General features: G+C 39.6%; 1 protein-coding gene across 1 annotated transcript in view; it reads left to right on the top strand.

Annotated features, from left to right (window-relative positions):
• The window catches only part of CNTNAP5 (contactin associated protein family member 5), a 621,635-nt gene that overhangs the window by 338,786 nt on the left and 263,328 nt on the right, over positions 1–19,521 (top strand). The window contains exons 9-10 of the mRNA XM_088473678.1: positions 7,095–7,244; positions 12,093–12,264. Of these exons, the coding sequence (XP_088329804.1) occupies positions 7,095–7,244; positions 12,093–12,264 (322 nt within the window). The remainder of the gene's footprint in view (positions 1–7,094; positions 7,245–12,092; positions 12,265–19,521) is intronic.

Here is a 19,521-nt window from a genome sequence, read left to right as displayed (position 1 = left end):
ACTACAGGAATTAAAGTGTCAAAATCATTCAATTTGCTGTCGTTTCATTAGTTATGGTCATGGGTAATCTTACTCTTATATTCACTAAGGTGACAAGTATTACTTCTTACTAAAAAATGAAAAAATTTACCAACGACTTTGTATTGTAAAAATAATAATAAGACCATTACAGACAAAGTATTTAGAATAACTATAAAAGGCACATTTCTATGCACAATGGATTAGCTATTGTCTGTATTTATAAAATTGATCTTCCAACATATTATGTCAATACATTTTTGCTGGTTTCAGGCAATGATACGATCTATATTTTGATTCTACAAGGTCTGCCCTGAGTAACACAGTTGTAGTGGGAGCATTTTTGTGCATGTCCAACTTTGGATAGACTCGAGCCCCATCTTTCTGCTAATGGTTCCCACTGCAGATAAGGGGAAGTGGAGAGAACACACGCAAGCAGAGAAAGGTGCATGGGAAATTGCAGCTGGGGTAAATGTTAGAGGGGAGGAGAAGAGAGGAGAAATCATTTGACTGGTGTCCAATATAGTAATGTAAAATATAGTGAAGATAGTGTTCACTTTATGAAAATTAAAATCATAAATGACAAAATCATCAAATCACAATAATGGTAATATAGATTATAATCCTTAAGTAAAATATCTACTGTTCCACCATTGGCAAGGTTCCAGCAATCAGAATAAACTCCACCACTTGAATCTTTTGAAGGATGTACAGTAGGAGGGTGATGAGTCAATACAATAGAAAAATGGGTCATAGGCATTAAAAATTCAATAAAACCATAGAATCCCGGCCAAGGCTGTTCAAGACTTCAAATGGGAAGATGTGGGGAGCAGCCTACTTCTAAATGTTTCATCCTGTGATTCTTTTATCTGCCTCATTGTGAGCATCCTGGTTTTATTGAAGCACTATTAAATTAATTTTCTCTAAATGAAGCTGTTTCTTCTATTCTATATCAATGTGTGCTCTTTCTTCATTTACAATGACACTTTGCAAAAAGTATTAATATCTATAAGTATCCAGCAAGCAAATTAGCATAAGATAATATCACTAATGACGTCCTTTAATACTCCCAAATTCTGGGTCTAGAATGGATTTTCAAAATTAATCAAGCATGATTTTTGGGTGACAAAACTCTGCTGAATTGATTCGTCCATCTCTATCCTTATGGGATGGTGTGTATTGTCTGTTTAAATGTTTTTGATTGTATAAAACCCAAACGGGGGTCTTATGACATGTTGTTGACTAAATATGATATTATAGAATTAACTGGTCAACACTTTTACCGTGGCTATCACATATTTAAGTGTATTTAAGTGCAAACAAAAGTGTAGTATACTGTGGGAGCGCTCTGGGGGCCAAATACCCTATGTGGCCTCCCACGGCACTGGCCCAGGCTATAAGCCTCTTAGTCAATCCAATCCCAAGTGTGGAACTCATATTCCACCTTCGTGGAGAGTATCAGATTTTTATTTGTATTTCTTCCTTCTTTTAGGCTATATCGTTTGGGTGTGTGTGACATTTTTTATTTTTTACATCTTATAGCAAATCAATGTAAAGCCTTTTATATGGCACATTGTATTTTATGTAGGTTTATTTATGACTAAAATAAAGTAGTACATTTTGCTATTACCTTATAGATAATTTGTACATTCAAGAAACAGGCTTCATCTACATGTGTCATATAATGTTCTGCGATAACTTGTTAACCTTCTCCATCCACTTGTTTTCTGACAAATATACAATATGGTGATTAACCCTCCGAACATTGTAAATGTAATATGAGCAAAGCAATGTGCAACTGGCTTACTGTAGTTTATACAATATAAGGTTTTATTTTATAACCATTGGGCAATTTGGTTATAAATATATTGCATGTGCCATATAGTGGGTAAACAAAAAGTCTTTTCATGAAGTCATATTTAAGCTGCAAAATAATTGAAAGTGAGGTGTAGTCCACAACAGGGTGGAAGTCATATCAAATCCATTTGGGACCAGATTTGTAAAATTATTTGAAATTAGCTCCAAAAGCCTTGTATCAGCATTACATATAATAGAGTTTATCTTTGACTTCTGCAGTGCACAAGTCATGACAAGATTGCACCTAGGAATTCCACTTCAATGGTAAATTACTATAATTTACCGCCATTACGGGCTCCCAAGTGCTTTACAGTATATTGTATTAAATTATAATGTTCAGATTTACTGAATCATGAAAATTTAGGTCGTAAACAGAAACATTGAGAAAAGCAGTCATTGATGAGGAAGGGAGGAATGTCGGGTCAGTATGCTTTGTCTCCAGCAAATGATCTCAGTTTACAGTACATGAAAACAATCGGGGTTCAAATACATTAATAGATCCAATGTCAGTAAAAACAACAGGGTTTTCAGAGACATTACATGTGGTCTTTAGTTCGTTATTGAGCCACCACTCTTGTGTAGGATATCAAATGCATTTTTATTACAGTGACTCCTCAAACATTTTGTTTGTCTGTGTATGCCTATTTAAAAATACATTATAATCGGCCTGAATTTTGATTGATTGCATGCAACCAGTGTCCTTGTTTGCCAGTTGAACCTACTGCCTACCAATATGCTGCCGTAATCTCTGTAAAGCAATAATTGTTTATTAAATGGGTTCTCCAATAATTACTAATTCACTTCCTCCATTGTCCAAATTTAAAATAATTCTAATAAATAATCATTTTTCAAACCAGCAATTTTGATCAGTGTAATAATGCAAACTTCTCAAATATTTGATAGATAAAATAAAATGTTGTTAATTTTGAATAAATTGTACTGATTTAAACACGTCCGAGTTTGCTCAAGTCCATTCAAGTTTAAATTTAATACTTTTAAAAGTAAAAAATTTATAATAATTAATATTAATATGAACCATGAACGCAAACAGCAAACCTCAAATGTGAATGGCAAAAAATATAAATATAAACCACATATTTGAGTCAGAGTAAATTGGCATGTGAAGTCATGGAACCAATAAAATTTCATCAAATTCCCAACAGGTTCAAAATGATTGTAGATCAACCTCTTTATAGAATTACTAGAAATAAGCATAAACTTATAAGGCAGTACAGGGGACACCAGCTACTAACCAGCTATTGAGGAAACTAATAAATTAACGCTTCAATTTTTGGCGCACACAGCAGGTGCAAAAAACGGAAAGATCAGTTTGGTATTCAAATCTGACATTTTATATTACAGACGGGAGCTCCAAAAGACAGCACAGTATTTTAGGTTCATGTTGAAAACTTAATCACGAATGTAGATCTGCTCTCTTAGCATACTGTGGGCCTGATTCAGCAAGGAATGTAGTTGCTTATATGCACACAATCAGCCGAATTGTTGCGTTCTGCACATGTTAATGCATCGCAGTGCGCAAACCAGTCATTGTGATCGGGACTATGATTGCAGTAACCACACAGACCCATCGCACAGTGATTGACAGGAAGTGTCGTTTGTGAGAGGTGATGTGCAGCCAAACCCAGGCGTGCCAGTGCATTTCAATGCCATTGCATGGGCGTGCATAAATTAGCAAAAAGAAGAAAAATGGACTGCACTCTAGAAGCCACCTGTAGTGTATAGTATATCTGTGTATCTGAAAAAAAAAAAAATTAAATATGATAATAAATAAATGGACAAATATGATAAATAGGATGCTGCTATCAATGAACAGTGGTCACCTGGTGTGGATATGATCATAGAAGAAAGGTGATAGCGCAACACGTGAATATGGGTGTATAGTGGAACAGGTAAATAGTGTAGACTGATAATGTATACCTAGATGAGGACTAATCACATGGCAAATACATAAACAACTGGTTTAATGATAAAATAAATGATTAAAAAAGAAGCATCATAAAAATAGGTGCAACTGTGGTACATGAATGAAGTATGGATGGTCTGATCACGAACATATAAGACAAACAATATAAATAAATTACATTTGGTATTTGGCATATAATATGATATTATTGTAACTTCATTGAGATAAAAAGTCAATAGATAAAAATGTGAGAAGAATCAATATGGGTATGAGTGTGGGTGCAGCTTAGTGCAGTGTTCTGAGGGAGATCATATAATCCTGAATGGTGCCAGTAGGAAACCAAACAAAGGACAGGAAACATATTGCTGAACATCCAATGGAAACGTGTGGGTTTTCAGACGGGATCAAATTGGCACTGTGGAGCATGTGAAGCCCGTCTAACGCGTTTCTCTGTCTCAAAACAGCTTCGTCAGCTGCACAGCTGACCAATATATTGGGAGTCACCACCTGTTCCAGTATTTCTACGGAATCCTTTGGACACGGATCATCAACTACTGTATATACCAACCTGCAGGTTATGTTCATTGGAACTCATCCACACACGGTTTTTAATTCCCCATTTTTTATAAGGATCTCCACATGAACTTTTCCAAGGAGCGCCGGTCACACCCATATTGATTCTTCTCACATTTTTATCTATTGACTTTTTATCTCAATGAAGTTACAATAATATCATATTATATGCCAAATACCAAATGTAATTTATTTATATTGTTTGTCTTATATGTTCATGATCAGACCATCCATACTTTATTCATGTACCACAGTTGCACCTATTGTTATGGTGCTTCTTTTTTAATCATTTATTTTATCATTAAACCAGGTGTTTATGTATTTGCCTTGTGATTAGTCCTCATGTAGGTATACATTATCAGTCTACACTATTTACCTGTTCCACTATACACCCATATTCATGTGTTGCGCTATCACCTTTCTTCTATGTGCATAAGTTATCCACTGCAATACCCTACGCAGCCTGGGGCCTCATAGCGTGCGCTGAAGTAAGCAATTCTTGAGTGAGATCTGACCTGCCTTAACTGTGCGTATGGGTCCGATGGTACTCGATTGTACCGATGTTTTCGCAGTCTTGCTAACCATTACAGATGTGTGTCTAAGGTAAAGTGAGCTTCCTTATGTAGTGCTGCAGTGGCATTGCGATCGCTATGGGTTAGCATACTATCCCACTGAACTGTGTGCATATGCTATATTGCAATTCGTAGCGAATCAGCTCATGTATTGGCAGGGTGTGCCAAGAGACTGTACAGCAATTATTATATAGGTTGAGAGATCTATCTGCTGCCTGAAAAGTAACCTAAGTCTCACCATCAGTATAGCACACTGAAAGATCTGTTCCAGAAAATGCTGTGCTGCCCCTCTGAGGCTCCTGTCAGTAAATAGAAAGATTTGCTCATAAATGGTTTTTCAATTTATTCTACTAGGGTTTATTCTGGGTAGCTGCATGACAGGGGCTCAGTGTTGGTATGACTGAGGGGTAAAATGGAAGTAGCTAAACAGACCATAGTGGGTCATATAAAAATAGTCCAGTCTTGCTTGCTCTGAGCTCCATACAATGGATTACTTTCTGATTTGGCAGTACTTGTGGGTGGCCACATTGGAAGAAACTAACAGTTCCCTTTATTACCTGTTAGTGTGGTTGTTACATGATTGCATTAACAAGCAGATAGAAATCCTTTGCTGATGGGATTTAGCCTATAATTATGCTATATCAAACGGAGGATAACTTGTGGGCATGCCAATTGGCTTGTGACCATACATCTGTTGAAAATGGGACAATTTGACCATATTGCTGAATGTGTCTCACTAGAATATCTCTGTGGAAACAAGACATAAAGAATATAGCTCAAAGTAAGTAGTCTGTCCCCGAACATTGAAGGAGTTTGAGAATCTCACAACACATTCAATTTACGTTCATTAGTAAATTTAGACCTCATTGTGCTAATCATAATTAGCTGAAGGAAATATCTCCTTGAAGTATTTCTTCTCTGTGTGTTGGACGTCTTGTTATCCACATAAATGCTGAATAATAATAATTATAATTTCATTACAATTCAATATTTTTTTAAGTTAGGAATTTAATACATTTATGAAGTGAAAAAAAAAATGTAAATAACAATTCCAGAACACACTAAGGACCTCATTCAGAGTCGGTCGTAAGCGGCTACTCGGTCGTACCCAGCGATGTTTGCAAAACAGCGCATGCATAAGTTTTGCAATGCGCGTGCGCAAACTAGCTGTTGCGATCGGAAATTTCTCTCTCCTTCAACTTGGCCAGGTCGTTAGTTTGAGTGACAGGATGAGGCGTTTGTGGGTGGTAACAGGGGAAGGTGCTTGTGAACGGGGGAGTGGAGATCCGAACGCAGGCGTGCCTGACTATGCAAACGGCATTTCATGGGAGTGCATAATTAACTAAGTAGTGTTATGGCATATGTGACATAGGAGGTTTTTACACTGACTTGATCGTAGTGCTTAAGAGAGGGTATGGTCAACCTTAAGCTCTAGGACCAGCTCCGATGGTCTTGATTAATCCTTATATGCCCGGAGATGACGTGTATTGCGAACGAGAAGGGGGCGTGATTTTAGTCTTTTGGCCGCATCCTCCCCTCGCTCGTCCAGCTAACGATCCGATCTTAAGGACGCAACTTGCGAGCGCTTCATTTGCATATATCGACCCCTTTTCCCTTATGTCCGAGCGGCCGCAACGACCGACTCTGAATGAGGTCCTAAATCCAAAAAGGGCTATAAACATTATTTTATTGTTGTGGATACCATGCTATAATAAAGTTTTTGATTTGTTTTATACACTTAATGCTTTTCACATATAGCGCTCGTTTTTCATCATTACATCATAAATTTAGAACTGAGCAGCTTTTAATTCACTCTCAAGCGCAGAAAACTTATTTATATAGTAAATAATTCCAGAACGCGTAATCTTACCTGATAAAAAGTCTATAAAGCAATGATTACTATTCCAAAAAATACATTTTTGATAAGAAAATTGTTTTATGAGGACACAGACAGGACATGTAATTCAAATGACTTTAACAAATAAATTGCAGTAAAAGGACACTGTACAGTATGACCCTAGTATCCCCTTTATGGAGAATACAGTGTGCTCTGCTGATCATAATAATCTCTATTACATTCTCTGTTTTGTTTCTTTTAACCCTTTATATAGAGAAAAAAAAACAGAAATAATCTTTTATTCATTCTCCAGGCAGTGGTTTGAATGACGGATTATGGCACACAGTTACTATAAATGCAAGAAGACTTCGCATGACGCTAACACTGGACAATGGGGCTACTTCACCAGTTCACGTCACACTCCCAGTACAGATTTCCACTGGGCACCAATACTACTTTGGAGGTGAGACGCTTCATTTGTAACCACTGTTTGGATTGCACGTTCCTTAGTTACTCTATCTATCTTCCCTATCTAGCTTCATCGCATGCTGTGATTTTTCATTATATAAACTGTTTACTCTGTGGATCACGTTATTGCAAAATACAGTAAAGCTTACATTGATTCTCAGGTTACTAAATTGTACTCTTTTTCCACAATCCCTTAATTTCCTACTGCTTTCAATAGACCCATTCCCTGCGGCTCTAATTCTTATTATTATTGTTTATTTATATGGCACCACAAGGGGTCTGCAGCGCCTTACAAAGTACATGAACAGAAATAGTATGAACAAAACAAGAAAAAAGTAATTTACAGTACAAAACATTACATACTGTAACATGGACAATGTTTATAAACATTGTCACATCAACAATCATAATACTCAAGTATGCAGTGGGGCAGCTGAACCCAAAGGTTTGGTGCCATTGTTGGCAGTGGGAGGAGATACTGGTATAAGTGAGAGATGAAAAAACACATGAGGAAAGAGGGCCCTACAATCTAAAGGGGAGTGGAAGACAAACGGGAGACACAAAAGGGAGATATAGTGAGCCAGGAGCATGAAGCAGTGGGTTAGAATGAGACCTGGAAGGCTTTGATAAAGAAGTAGGTGTTGACATTTTGTAGAGAGGTGGAAAGTCATATAGTGAGAGGGAGATATTTCCAGTGGTAGGAAGCAGCACAGGCAAAATCTTGGAGGCCAGAGTGGGAAGAAGTAATCAGTTGGGAATAGAAGTGGTGTTAATTTGTGAAGTAAAGTGGATGGTCTGCAGTATGAAGTGAAATAAGGTCAGAGATGTAAATAGGAGAGGACTGGGTGAGGGCTTTGTAAGTGAGTGTGAGGAATGTAGGGCTTGTAGTAGAGGAAAGGCAGACATAGTGCATTTGGAGAGGAAGCTGTGCTGGGCAGCAGCACTGAGGACAGATTTAAGTGGAGAGAGCTGAGTGACAGGGAGGCCAGATAAGAGGGGGTTACAGTAGTTCAGTCTAGAGATGACCAGTGAGTAGATGAAGGTCTTAGTTACCCTCAGAGTGAGAAAGAGTGTGATACCAGCGATATTTCTGAAATGGAAACAGCAGGACTGTGAAAGGTACTGAATGTGAGGTTTGAAGGTAAGGGATGAGTCAAGGATAACTCCAAGACAGCACAGTTATGGGTTAAAAGAGATGGTGGTACTGTCAAAAGATAATGAAATTGAGAGAGGTGAGATTATTCAGAAGGGTGGGAAGATTACCATTTTAGGAGCATATTTAATTAGCCGCAGGGTTTACCCCGAGGCTAATTGGCGCGCTGGACAGGAATCATTTAGCAGGGATTCCACGCGCAGGTGTCCCTGAGACCCCGCGCGCGAGTCCCCGCTGTTTGATTTTACCTCGCACCTCATGTAGGTGCGAGGTAAAATCAGCGTGAGGCCGCCGTATTCGGCCTCGCGCGAGCAAGACTAACACGCTGATTCCGCAGTTCTCGCGGAATCAGTGTGTTCTCGCGTGAAAGTCCGTTTTTTTGACACGGGGAAAAAGCTATTCTATTGAATAGCTTAACCCCGCGCCACAGGACTTTCACCCCACAATTACTCGCGGGAGAAGTCCCGCGAGTAATTGAATTTGCCCCATAGTTTTAGACATTTTAAGTTTAAAAAAGTGCTGATAAATCCAGAAGGAAATTGCAGAGAGATAGCTGGAGATGCGAGTGAGGAGAGAGAGGGAGATAGATCTGACTGTCATTAGCATAAAGATGATATTGGAGCTGAAAGGGGATGTATAAAGGGAGAACAGAAGAAGTACAAGAACAGAACCTTAGGGGATACCCACCGATAGTTAAAGAGGAGGAGAAGTGGAATCATGAGAGGAAACAGAGAAAGAACAGTCAAAGCGGTAGGAGAACCACTAAATGAGGGCAGTATTACGCAGACTGATGGAGTGAAGGATTTGCAGGAGGAGAGGGTGGTTCCTGGTGTCAAAAGCAGCAGCGAGTTCAAGGAGAATGAGCAGAGAGTAGTGGCCCTTGGATTTGGCAGCAAGGAGGTCATTGCTGACTGTTGTGAAGGCAGTTTCTGTGTAGTGGAGATAACGAAAGTCAGACTGAAATGGGTCAAGATTTCTTATAAAGTATCTCTAGATACAATATTACACAAAATAGTGCCTTGAGTTTCCTGTTGTTTATTATTTGAAGTTATCACTGTATAGTACTGTAGTTAATGCTATGGTATTACAAAACCACCAAAACACTACACAGTGGCATCACTAGGGGGCCCACACCGGTGACACTATATGAGGGGATGACACCAAAATATCAGAGAAGCTCTGCTATTTTGGTGTCACTCTCATGGATGGTGTCACTAAGCAGCTCTGCAGCAATGCTGATGATGCGTGCGTGATCCACATCACCCTGTGTTCATAGAGTGCTGGGCTAATGTACACATCAGGGGACGTGTCCTCACGGGCACGAAACCATGCCCCCTTTCGCACATGCATGCCAAAAGGATTACCTCAATGCCATACCAGGTGCCACAGCATGTAGTGACCCCACTGATTCTATATATTGATTAGAAGACTTTAAATAAATTAGATTTTTGTTCCTCCAGTTAACATTATTTAACTGTACAGATTTTGATTATTAGCAATAATAATAGTAATAATATTTATGATGAACAATTGCAAGTTGCCATGTACAGATGTGTCCTTTTTTTTGTACTGTTGCTTCAGTCGAAACAATTAACGCCTCTCAGCATACCAGTGCCCAGGCGTCTCAGAAGCATCAAGCATATTTTTGGTTCAAATGTGCATCGGATTCGCATATTTAAAACACATAGAAGTGCCAAAACTACATTGCTAGCTTACACTGAACAATTTGTTGTGCAACATTTGTACATTTGTGTACGACTGAGTCTGAAAATGTGTAAAAAGGGCTTTGATGCGAGCGGTTGCTGCTTTTCCTTACATGAAGTTCTGTTGCGCTTCATCTGTGTAAAAAGAATTCCGGTGCCATTAAAGTTGCAGCCCAGAGTCTCTGAAACACTGTAAGTGGCTTTTTCACTGTAACTGCCATGCAAATAATATGCAAACTTTATGCCATATGCTGTACAGACAACCAGTAAGTGAGGTCACATCTGTATTTTATTTTTTATTTCACTATACAGTACATTTGTTTTAGTTTTTTAGACCATTTTAAACCAATGTTTCTTTACCCCAAAAAATGTAAACCATAATGCCCTTCATGCTAAAAATGATAAATGTGTTCATAAAATGTGCTAAAAAGTTGTCTAAAAGTTTTGTAATGCATTTGTATGTTAGGACTAGTAACCCATGTGGTAAACAGAGCTTGGGAGGCACGTAATGATACAGAAAGGGATAATAATACAAACAGTGCTCCATCCCCAATCATGCATCACGTCCGTCGCTATGTCCCCCACTGTGCCGTACTGGCTACCTCCTCCCAGAGGGGGCAGCTAGATTGAACTAATCAGATGCTTGCTTTCATTGTTTAATTTACAATAGGCAGATAAAGTTGATAGATGGTTGGTTGCAATGGTTAGTAAATTAGATTTTAAGCCTAGGAAAATCTGAGGCTTATTGAAGCTTATTAGCAAAGTACTGTTTATATTGGTACAGAATAATTTAATTAATTTAGGTCCCACAATTCTGAGAGGAGCTGAAGCTAATTTACTTATGTAAGAAAGTTCAGTAATTGCTTGAATTTAAGGTTATTTGAGTTGATTCTGATTTGGGAACAAAGCAAAAATAACCAAGTAACTGATCACCTAGAGAAACCATATTGCATTGCTACATTTGCAATACTGGCTGATTGGCTGATTTTGCATGTAGCCCATGAATCCTGTACATGGACAGAGTTATTTTTACACTGCAATTTAGATTTGCTTTTGGACACACCCCTCCCAAATCTAAATCTCACTGCACATTTTAAATCTGCCCCACCTACAGTGCAACATGGTTTTGCCAAGGTGCAAGTTACTTTTTTTTTACTTTGTTCTCAACTTTGAATGAGCCCCATTATGTACATAAATTTAAATTTGTTTGTATAATAAAATAATGTACTGTATGAAGTCAAATATTTAAATCAGTAACGGGTCATGTATTCATTGCATTATCCTCCTAGTTTTCGTTCTTTTTTTTTAAACAACAAGGACTCCTGCTAAATGTTTGCATAAAATGTCATTGGTATTCATACTGTAAGGAAAATGTAAAAAAATTAGATTAAAAGCTGTAGAAGTACGCCAGTCATAATACCAATAAAGAAACCTCACACCCAGCTTAATGTCAGAAGGTGGTTACTTTGTTGGGATACTTTCCTCTACCTCACTAAGGTCTGATCCAGATTAAGAGGGGCATCATTTAGAGTACATAAGGTGTTTTTCAATCCAAAATGTATATAACACAAGTTTTTGGTTACTTTTTGCAATTGTTAAACATAGATGATGAAAGAGTGTTTTTGTTTTAAACGTATCTACAACAAAAGTTAACTCTGTTTTTAATCTCAGTTGTAATGCCTCTGACCTTCAGGCACAAACAAAATTAAATAAAACAATAAAAAAATGAAAATAAAATCCCTGTGACCTGCAATAATCAGAACGCGAGGTAGAAAGGCAGGCAGACAATAGGAGAGAGATGCAGTTCACCTCCTATGCCAAGCTGATTTCTTTCTTCATAACCGGAGATTTTATGACAAAGCTTATGTAATAAAGAAAACATCAGAAATATTGAGACCTCAGGGTTATCCATCAATTCTACTCATGAAAAATAAAAGTATTATCCAAAATTTGATTAGATGTGGTATCTTTGTCTTTTACTGAACAGGCTGTCCAGATCACCTCGCAGATTCCTTCTGTATAAATCCAATTTCATCGTTCCAAGGATGCATGAGGCTCATATTTATTGATAATCAGCCCAAGGACCTCATTTTAGTTCAACGGGGCACCCTGGGGATTTTCAGTGATTTGCAAATCGATATGTGTGGCATTAAAGACAGGTAATTTGAATCTGACTTGTGAACTTGACATTGCTAGAAATAAATATGAATCCATATGTATAAACATACTGCTGTCTACACATTGAATGCTTTAATAAAAATGGAAAAGAGATTATCCAATCAAGGTAAAGTGACACCACAAAGATCTTTTTTAATTTTGATTCTCCTAATGTAGCACAGATGCTTGGTGAATAGGTGGGTGGATGACACTCAAATGTAAATTACAACTAATACTCAAATATCAAAACACATTTTAAACATTTTAAGACTCTTAATCATACATTAGGGTCAAATCCACATCCTGACACACAATAAAGATAATTGTGATGTAAATGGAGAAAGAAACTGATTTATGTGCTGTAGATTACATTGCTGGGAATAGGTTTGTCTAGTATTTAATAAGTCTCAGCTCTACAGACTCAGTTCCTGACATTTTTTCCATCTAAACATAAATGAGGGCTGATTGAAAAGTAATAATGTATACGAGATTCTCAATATTGAGAGGATTGCAATATATAGGGCCAAGCTAGAACTACATTATGATTATGTACTATAGGTTGATCAGGTCATGTTGGGTGATGTAGTGTAAAGTCCTATGTCTGTTTAGAATGTAATAAAATTGTAATGTGGTCATGTCCAGTGGTCAGTACATGTTGGGAGGGATTCAGTGTGATTTACCCACGGCCGCATGGCACGACAGCGGCATCCCGGCTGCAGTGAAAATCCCAATCGTCGAAAGGTAAGTATTGACTAACCTATTCTACCCCCCTAACCCTAACCCTCCCTTAGGGGTGCCCTACTCCTACTCTCCCCTTCAAGTGCCTAAACCTAACCCCCCCCTTCCCCGCCACCTAAACCTAAGTCCCCCGGGGGGATTCCTAACCCTAACCTCCCCCCGGGGGTGCCTAACCCTAACCCTCCCTTCCCCTAGCCTAAACCTAACCTCTCGGGGGCTACCTAACCCTCCCCCCCATGGCTGTCCGCGCCCGGCTTACCTTCGATCGGTAAGCCGGGTGTTGGGCTCCATGCATAGGGAAAATGACAGGCGTCGAGATTTCAACACCTGTCATTTAACCCTTGCTGGGATTAGAGAGTCGGGAAGCCGGCGGTCGGGATTCCATCCATCGGCTTCCCAACTGCTTCCCGTTGGGAGTGTAGTGTCCTATATATGAATAGAGGTACTATAATTGTATTATGATTATGTACATTGGTCAGATCAGGTTGCATGGTTTAGTGTCCTATGTTTGTATGCCTATATAGTGTAATTGAATTGTATTTATGATCATGATAAGTGGTCATGATTTGTTGAGAGATGTATTGTACTATGTCTGTATAGAGAGTAATATATTATGTATTATAATTGTGTCCAGTGGTACAGTATGGAGTGTAATATGGAATCAGAACAAAGTCCCTCTCTTGTGCAATATGTCCATGGATCGCACTTTTCAATAAAGTCAATACTCACTGTCCAGATAATAGTGCCAATAGTCTCACCCAAATAGATGATTTATCTCCCTTCGACCTGGTTTACAGGCTGAGGTAAGGTGCATGTATATATTACAGCAGTCCCCATATCCACTGCAGCAGGCAGCCTTTAGGCAGCGTCGCACTCTGCACTTATGAACAATCAGCCGTCCGGGTGCTGTACAGATAGGTATTGGCCGCTGGTCTCAGTCCTGTGTTCTGAAGCGGCCATTATTGCCGGGCTGTCCTGTTGGCAGACATATGCTGACTCCTCTGTTCATGCCTTCTGAAGAAACAGGGTGTTATTGCCTGGAGAAACACTTAAAGGATCCAGTGACTGCTCTGCCTTTTTGCTTCTAAATTACCTTTACACCGCTTGGCCCACTGTGACTGTCTATCACCCCCCACTGATCTGTGAGCTCTGGCGAGCAGTGTGCCCATAACACTGGACCTTCACTATTGTAGCAGGAGAGAGAGGCCAGCATACCTCTGGTAATAGGAGAGCCCGGTGAGAACGGCTGCTTCAGAACACAGGACTGAGACCAGCAGCCAATACCCACCTGTACAGCACCTGGATGGCTAATTGTTCATAAGTGAGTGAGACATTGCCTAAAGGCTGCCTGCTGCAGTGGATACGGGGACTGCTGTAATATATACATGCACCTTACCTCAGCCTGTACACCAGGTCAGCGGGAGATAAATCATCCATTTGGGTGAGACTATTAGCACTTTTATCTGGACAGTGAGTTTTGACGTTATTGAAAAGTGCGATCCATGGACATATTTCACAAGAGAGGGACTTTTTTCTGGTTCCGTATTACATTCCACATATTGCCTTCTGCTGGATTGCATTTTTATTCTCACCTATACATTTAGTCTGAGCGTTCATAAATGTATAGGTGAGAATAAAAATGCAATCAATATATGTAATACACACATACAGTATATTGATTATAGATGTGTGTATTACCTTTTTACTCTGATCTATTAAACATTTAATTTTCCTTTAAATTGTGGTATTAAGCCTTGGAGAGAGATAAAGTGGAGAGAGATAGAGTACCAACCAATCAGCTCCTAAAAGTAACATTACAGGCTGTGTTTGAAAAATGATAGTTATGAACTGATTGGTTGGTACGTTATCTATCTCTCTCTCCTAGGCTTAGTACATCTACCACTAGGCATCATACTGGTCACTGCTACTAGTTGTGTAAGTGATGATACAAATGACAGAAGACATTGATCTTGAAAGGATTAAAGTAACTATAAAAGAAAATCACTATTATTTTTCAGGTTTGACATAATGCTCTGTGTGAATGCAGATTTAAAAGCCTCCACTTTTGCTGTTGATTAAATGCAGAATTTGAACAAATGTTGACAGACAGACCATTCCTGTAAAGTGTTTGTAAAGGCTGCAATTATATCTCTCTCTAAACCGTTTCTGCACACGTCTATGAATGGAACTTAATTAGTGAGTTCATGAATATACAGCTCATTTTGAATACACATCTGATTGGACATTTTCTGTGAATGGTGAAATCCAGGAAAAAAATAAATAAACTGATTTTATTTAAAGTAAAATGAAAAGAGGCATTGAAATTCTATTTTAATCTGCCTTTTGTAAAACTGTATTTATAATCCTAACAGATTTATTATTTAATTTATTGTATGCAAGAACAAATTGTTGATAGCATTCACAGTTAATGGAGTCAAATAAAGACCTGTTTATTTTACAGAAACCCATATACAGTAATGCTAGAATGTGTATTTTCTTTTATTATCTGTTCCACGATATTTATATAGGTTCCATTACCTCAAATTTGATGGAATTACAGATGATAATAAATTACAGATTATATTTTATGCATCACAAATATATAGGGGATGTAGTCATGATCCCGGCTGACGGCAGAGCTGGATTAAGGCTTTGGCGGGCCTGGAGCACTTAACACTGGAGTGCCCTAAAGAGCAAAATTTGGGATGCAAAAATTGGGTTATCGTGCGCTAGCCTTCAGTGCGTACATGAAAAGGGAGCGTGATCACACATCCCGCCCCGAATTCATGTCACGTGTATATTGCTACTCCAGCTGCTGGGCTGTCTCCGCTTTTGCGTGCTCAGCAGGTTGAGAGCATTTGCTCCCAATCTTTCCTCCCCACAGTACAATGCAGCCCAAGGGAGGGGGGGCAGTGCTTCAAATGAATGACTGGGCCACCAAAATTGGGATAGTTGGAGGGTATGCATACATACATAGTCATACACTTATACCCCTTCCTTGAGCTATCTTAACATGTAAGCATGCTGCTAGATAGTCAGGTTTCCTCCCGTCTCCCATTCTGCAGGCACTGATTATATAGTGCCGTGTAGCCCCACCTCCAGCTCATACAGTACTTCACCTTCCTTCTGCTCTATATCTTCCAGTACAGTTCTATGCTGCACCTGATTAAAGTATTAGGGGCCCCTAGAGAGAAGCCCCCCTTAATCTGGCTCTTGCTGTCAGGATGCTGGTTCTCTGAATGTCGGTGCCGGAATCCCAACATCAGTCAGAATCCCAGTTGGGGCAGTCATTTTGTGGACTAAATCCATATTTCTTAATACACAACCTGTTAACTCACTGGGATTCACTAACGGACCTTCATATTGAGTTCATGAGTTGTTCATTGTGATTTCAACAGGTTCAAATTAATTGATAGGCTATGTATTAACAATGGATGCACCACAAAAAGATTTCTGTTTGCATCTTTTTTGCCGAAAATGCATCGGTGATGTACTGTAACTTGGGCACGCCAGACTGCTGATTCATTTGATATGCTTCACTTATATCTGTGTGCGACAGAGTCTCTCAATCAGCGTGGAAAGAGCAACAGTGCTGCGGCAGCAGCTTTTTTCCATACCAAGGGATAAATGTAATAGGGTCTGACTTTTTCCTGCGGGACCTTCTCACACATTTAAAGGTCCAAGTTTGTCCCCCAACTCACCAAATGTCATAGCCTTCAAACTTGTGAGTTTGAAGCTATTTTATTAAGTGAGTGTGTGTGAGTTTTCTCCTATGAAAATTCTAACCTCTTAATGCACCTAGCATTAAAAGGTCCAAGTTATACAGAAGCCTTCACAGATCAATGAGATCTGTGGTTAATGGAGGCGAACCTTCCAGTTCACATTATAGGCGACAATGTAGCAGCTCCTACCGTAGACTTCAGTGGTGCTTTCCCATTATTGAAGTCTATTGGAAAAAGTGTGACAGACAGGCTGACCACTCAGAGCCTATAAGCGGGCAGCTCCCACGAAGGTGCCTGCTGGCTGGTGGTTCTTGTAATAGAAGTCACCGGGTCCCAGTCATTCATGCGGAGGAAGTGTATATGTAAATACATACCCTTCATCCTGTCCAACCTGGTTTCACGAGTCAGTTTCTTTGTTTTTAACCCCTTGGATGCCTACTTGGAATGAAGAGAACATGATCTACACTAGCAATAGGTGAGTTTTGATTTTTTTTACAGGTGTTGTGGATGCTACTTGACAAGTGGACATGAATGGCTACAGGGATTATAGGTGATATGCATGAGTGTGAGCATAAATGTGTGTGTGAATGTATGTTTAAATAAAATTTTACTTTCATGGTGTGTTTGTCTTGTGATTATTTTAATATTTATTTTGCAGGTAAACTAGTGGTACCAGCGGGCCCTTAGTGCCCCGCATGCTGGTTCTTGTGGTTCTCCAAATACCAGCATTTGGGGGAGGCTTGCTGAGACCTCTAGTTCTCCAGTAAAATACAATATTATTAAATCTATTTTTACACACGCATTTACACAATCAACCCGGCACTCAGCCAATGCCTGGGTTAACCCTGGAGAGGGGGAACCCCTTTATTGGGAGGGTTCCCACCTTCCCATGGATCCCTGACCTGGACTGACTAGCAGTCAGGTATAATGGTTTGGCTGGGGGACCTGGTGAAATGATTCCCTTGCTGTGACATTACACCCCCACTAGATAGAGTCCTTATTCATTTTTACCCCTGTATTTCCACAACCATGACCGGCTCAAAAGAGCCTGGTGCTGGTTCAGAAAATACAGGAGAACCCTACAAATTTTTCCCCTGTATTGTAAAAACCAGGAGAGGCTCCACAGAGTCTGGTGCTGGTTCATAAAATACAGGGGAACCCTAAGCATTTTTCCCCTGTATTTTAAGAACCAGATAAGGCTCAACAGAGTTCGGGGGTGGTTATGCTTGTGGGGAGAGGGAGGATGAACTCATTTAAAAACTCAAAAAAATCACTATTTACTTTTCATACCTCACAGAAACATGCACGGATCTCACAGATCTCATTTCTCTCAAGTTTTCAGGCTGTAATAGTATGCGAGTTAAACAGTTGCACTCTATTATATTGCCCAACTTGTATCCTCACAATGGCAAAACATCTGGATGCATATTTTGCCATTGCGGATTGCGGGGGAGTGAGAATCATGTGAGTTTGCATGTTCTTGCAGCATATTACATAGGGTGAGTTCTGAAAATGTGTGAGTATAACTCTATACTCGCACATTTTCCAAACTCGGACCCTATTACATTTTTCCCCAAGTTCTGTTTATAAACTCAGTTGCACCATACTTGCAGACTTTTGAAAACATCCTCTCCCGGTGAAGCCTGTAGAGAGATACACATGAGTTTTGATTGGGATGGGGCGGGGCCAGACTATTTGTGTCATTAGGCCTCACCCCCTCATGGTGAAATGCCATGAATTGCACACATTTATAAAATGGGTGATAAATGACACAATTATTATAGAATTGTGTCATTTTAATCTCTCTGTTGGAATGCAAATTCCCAGGAAAGATTCTTTCCATTCTGCCCACTTCATTTGAAAGTGGGTGGGATGCAGGAGAAGTAGCTACTCTTCCTGAGGTGCGGGGGTCTACCTGAAAAATCGTGAGCCTCCCGCAGATTCCGGGAGAGTAGACAAGTATGAGTTGCACACAGATATGCAAGTGTCAAATATCAAATTAACCAGCACAGTCTTCTGGTGCATCCTAGCCACCCAACGCAGCATACTTTCGGCAAAAACAGATGCCCGATGCTCGCACAGTTGCATAGGACCTGGCAACTCACTCATGCCAGGCATAACATGCTGCATGGCATATTGAGGCTAGATGAACAAGGACACACCTGTATTGCCCCTGGTGGCACAGAGGTGACTTACCTGCTCCTAACGGCTTTAGCAGCTCCAGTGCCATCTTCTGGGTCCCAGCAGTCATCTGACTTCTGGTTCGGACCTCTGTTCCTCAAACATTTGGATGAGTATTTCTCTCTTAACCCTAACCCTCCTACTAGTGGCTAAACATATTCGCCCGCCTGCAGCCTGACCCTAAACTCCTCTCGCAGCCTAACCCTAATGTTGACATTCTGACAATGTCAAAATTTCACCTGTCGACATTCTGAGAATATCAGCATTTTGTCTGTTAACAATTTTGCAATGTCAACATCATAACTGTCGCATTGTAGTGTCAATGTTATGAATGTCGATATTGTCATTGTCGACATTTTGACTACAACCCCATATAAGAACCCATCTCAGAAGTCCATGCTCCCAGAGGCTTGGAGGAAGGGTGAGGTGGACCTACAACAGAGTGCCACATTCTCGACATGCCGTTCAGAGGACCCAACTTTTATCATGATAGAACTTCATAGAACTAGTACTGGTGAGCATGGACATTTCAGCATGTACAATCAAGTGCACATAAAGTTGCTGGAAGTTAACTTATTTGTGTTTTATTTTGTGCCTTTCAAACTGTTTTTATTCATC

The sequence above is a fragment of the Taudactylus pleione genome, unplaced genomic scaffold, assembly GCF_031769625.1.
Source record: "Taudactylus pleione unplaced genomic scaffold, aTauple2 ptg000138l, whole genome shotgun sequence".
In the NCBI taxonomy this organism is placed as follows: Eukaryota; Metazoa; Chordata; class Amphibia; order Anura; family Myobatrachidae; genus Taudactylus; species Taudactylus pleione.
This window is presented reverse-complemented; position numbering and strand designations above follow the sequence as displayed.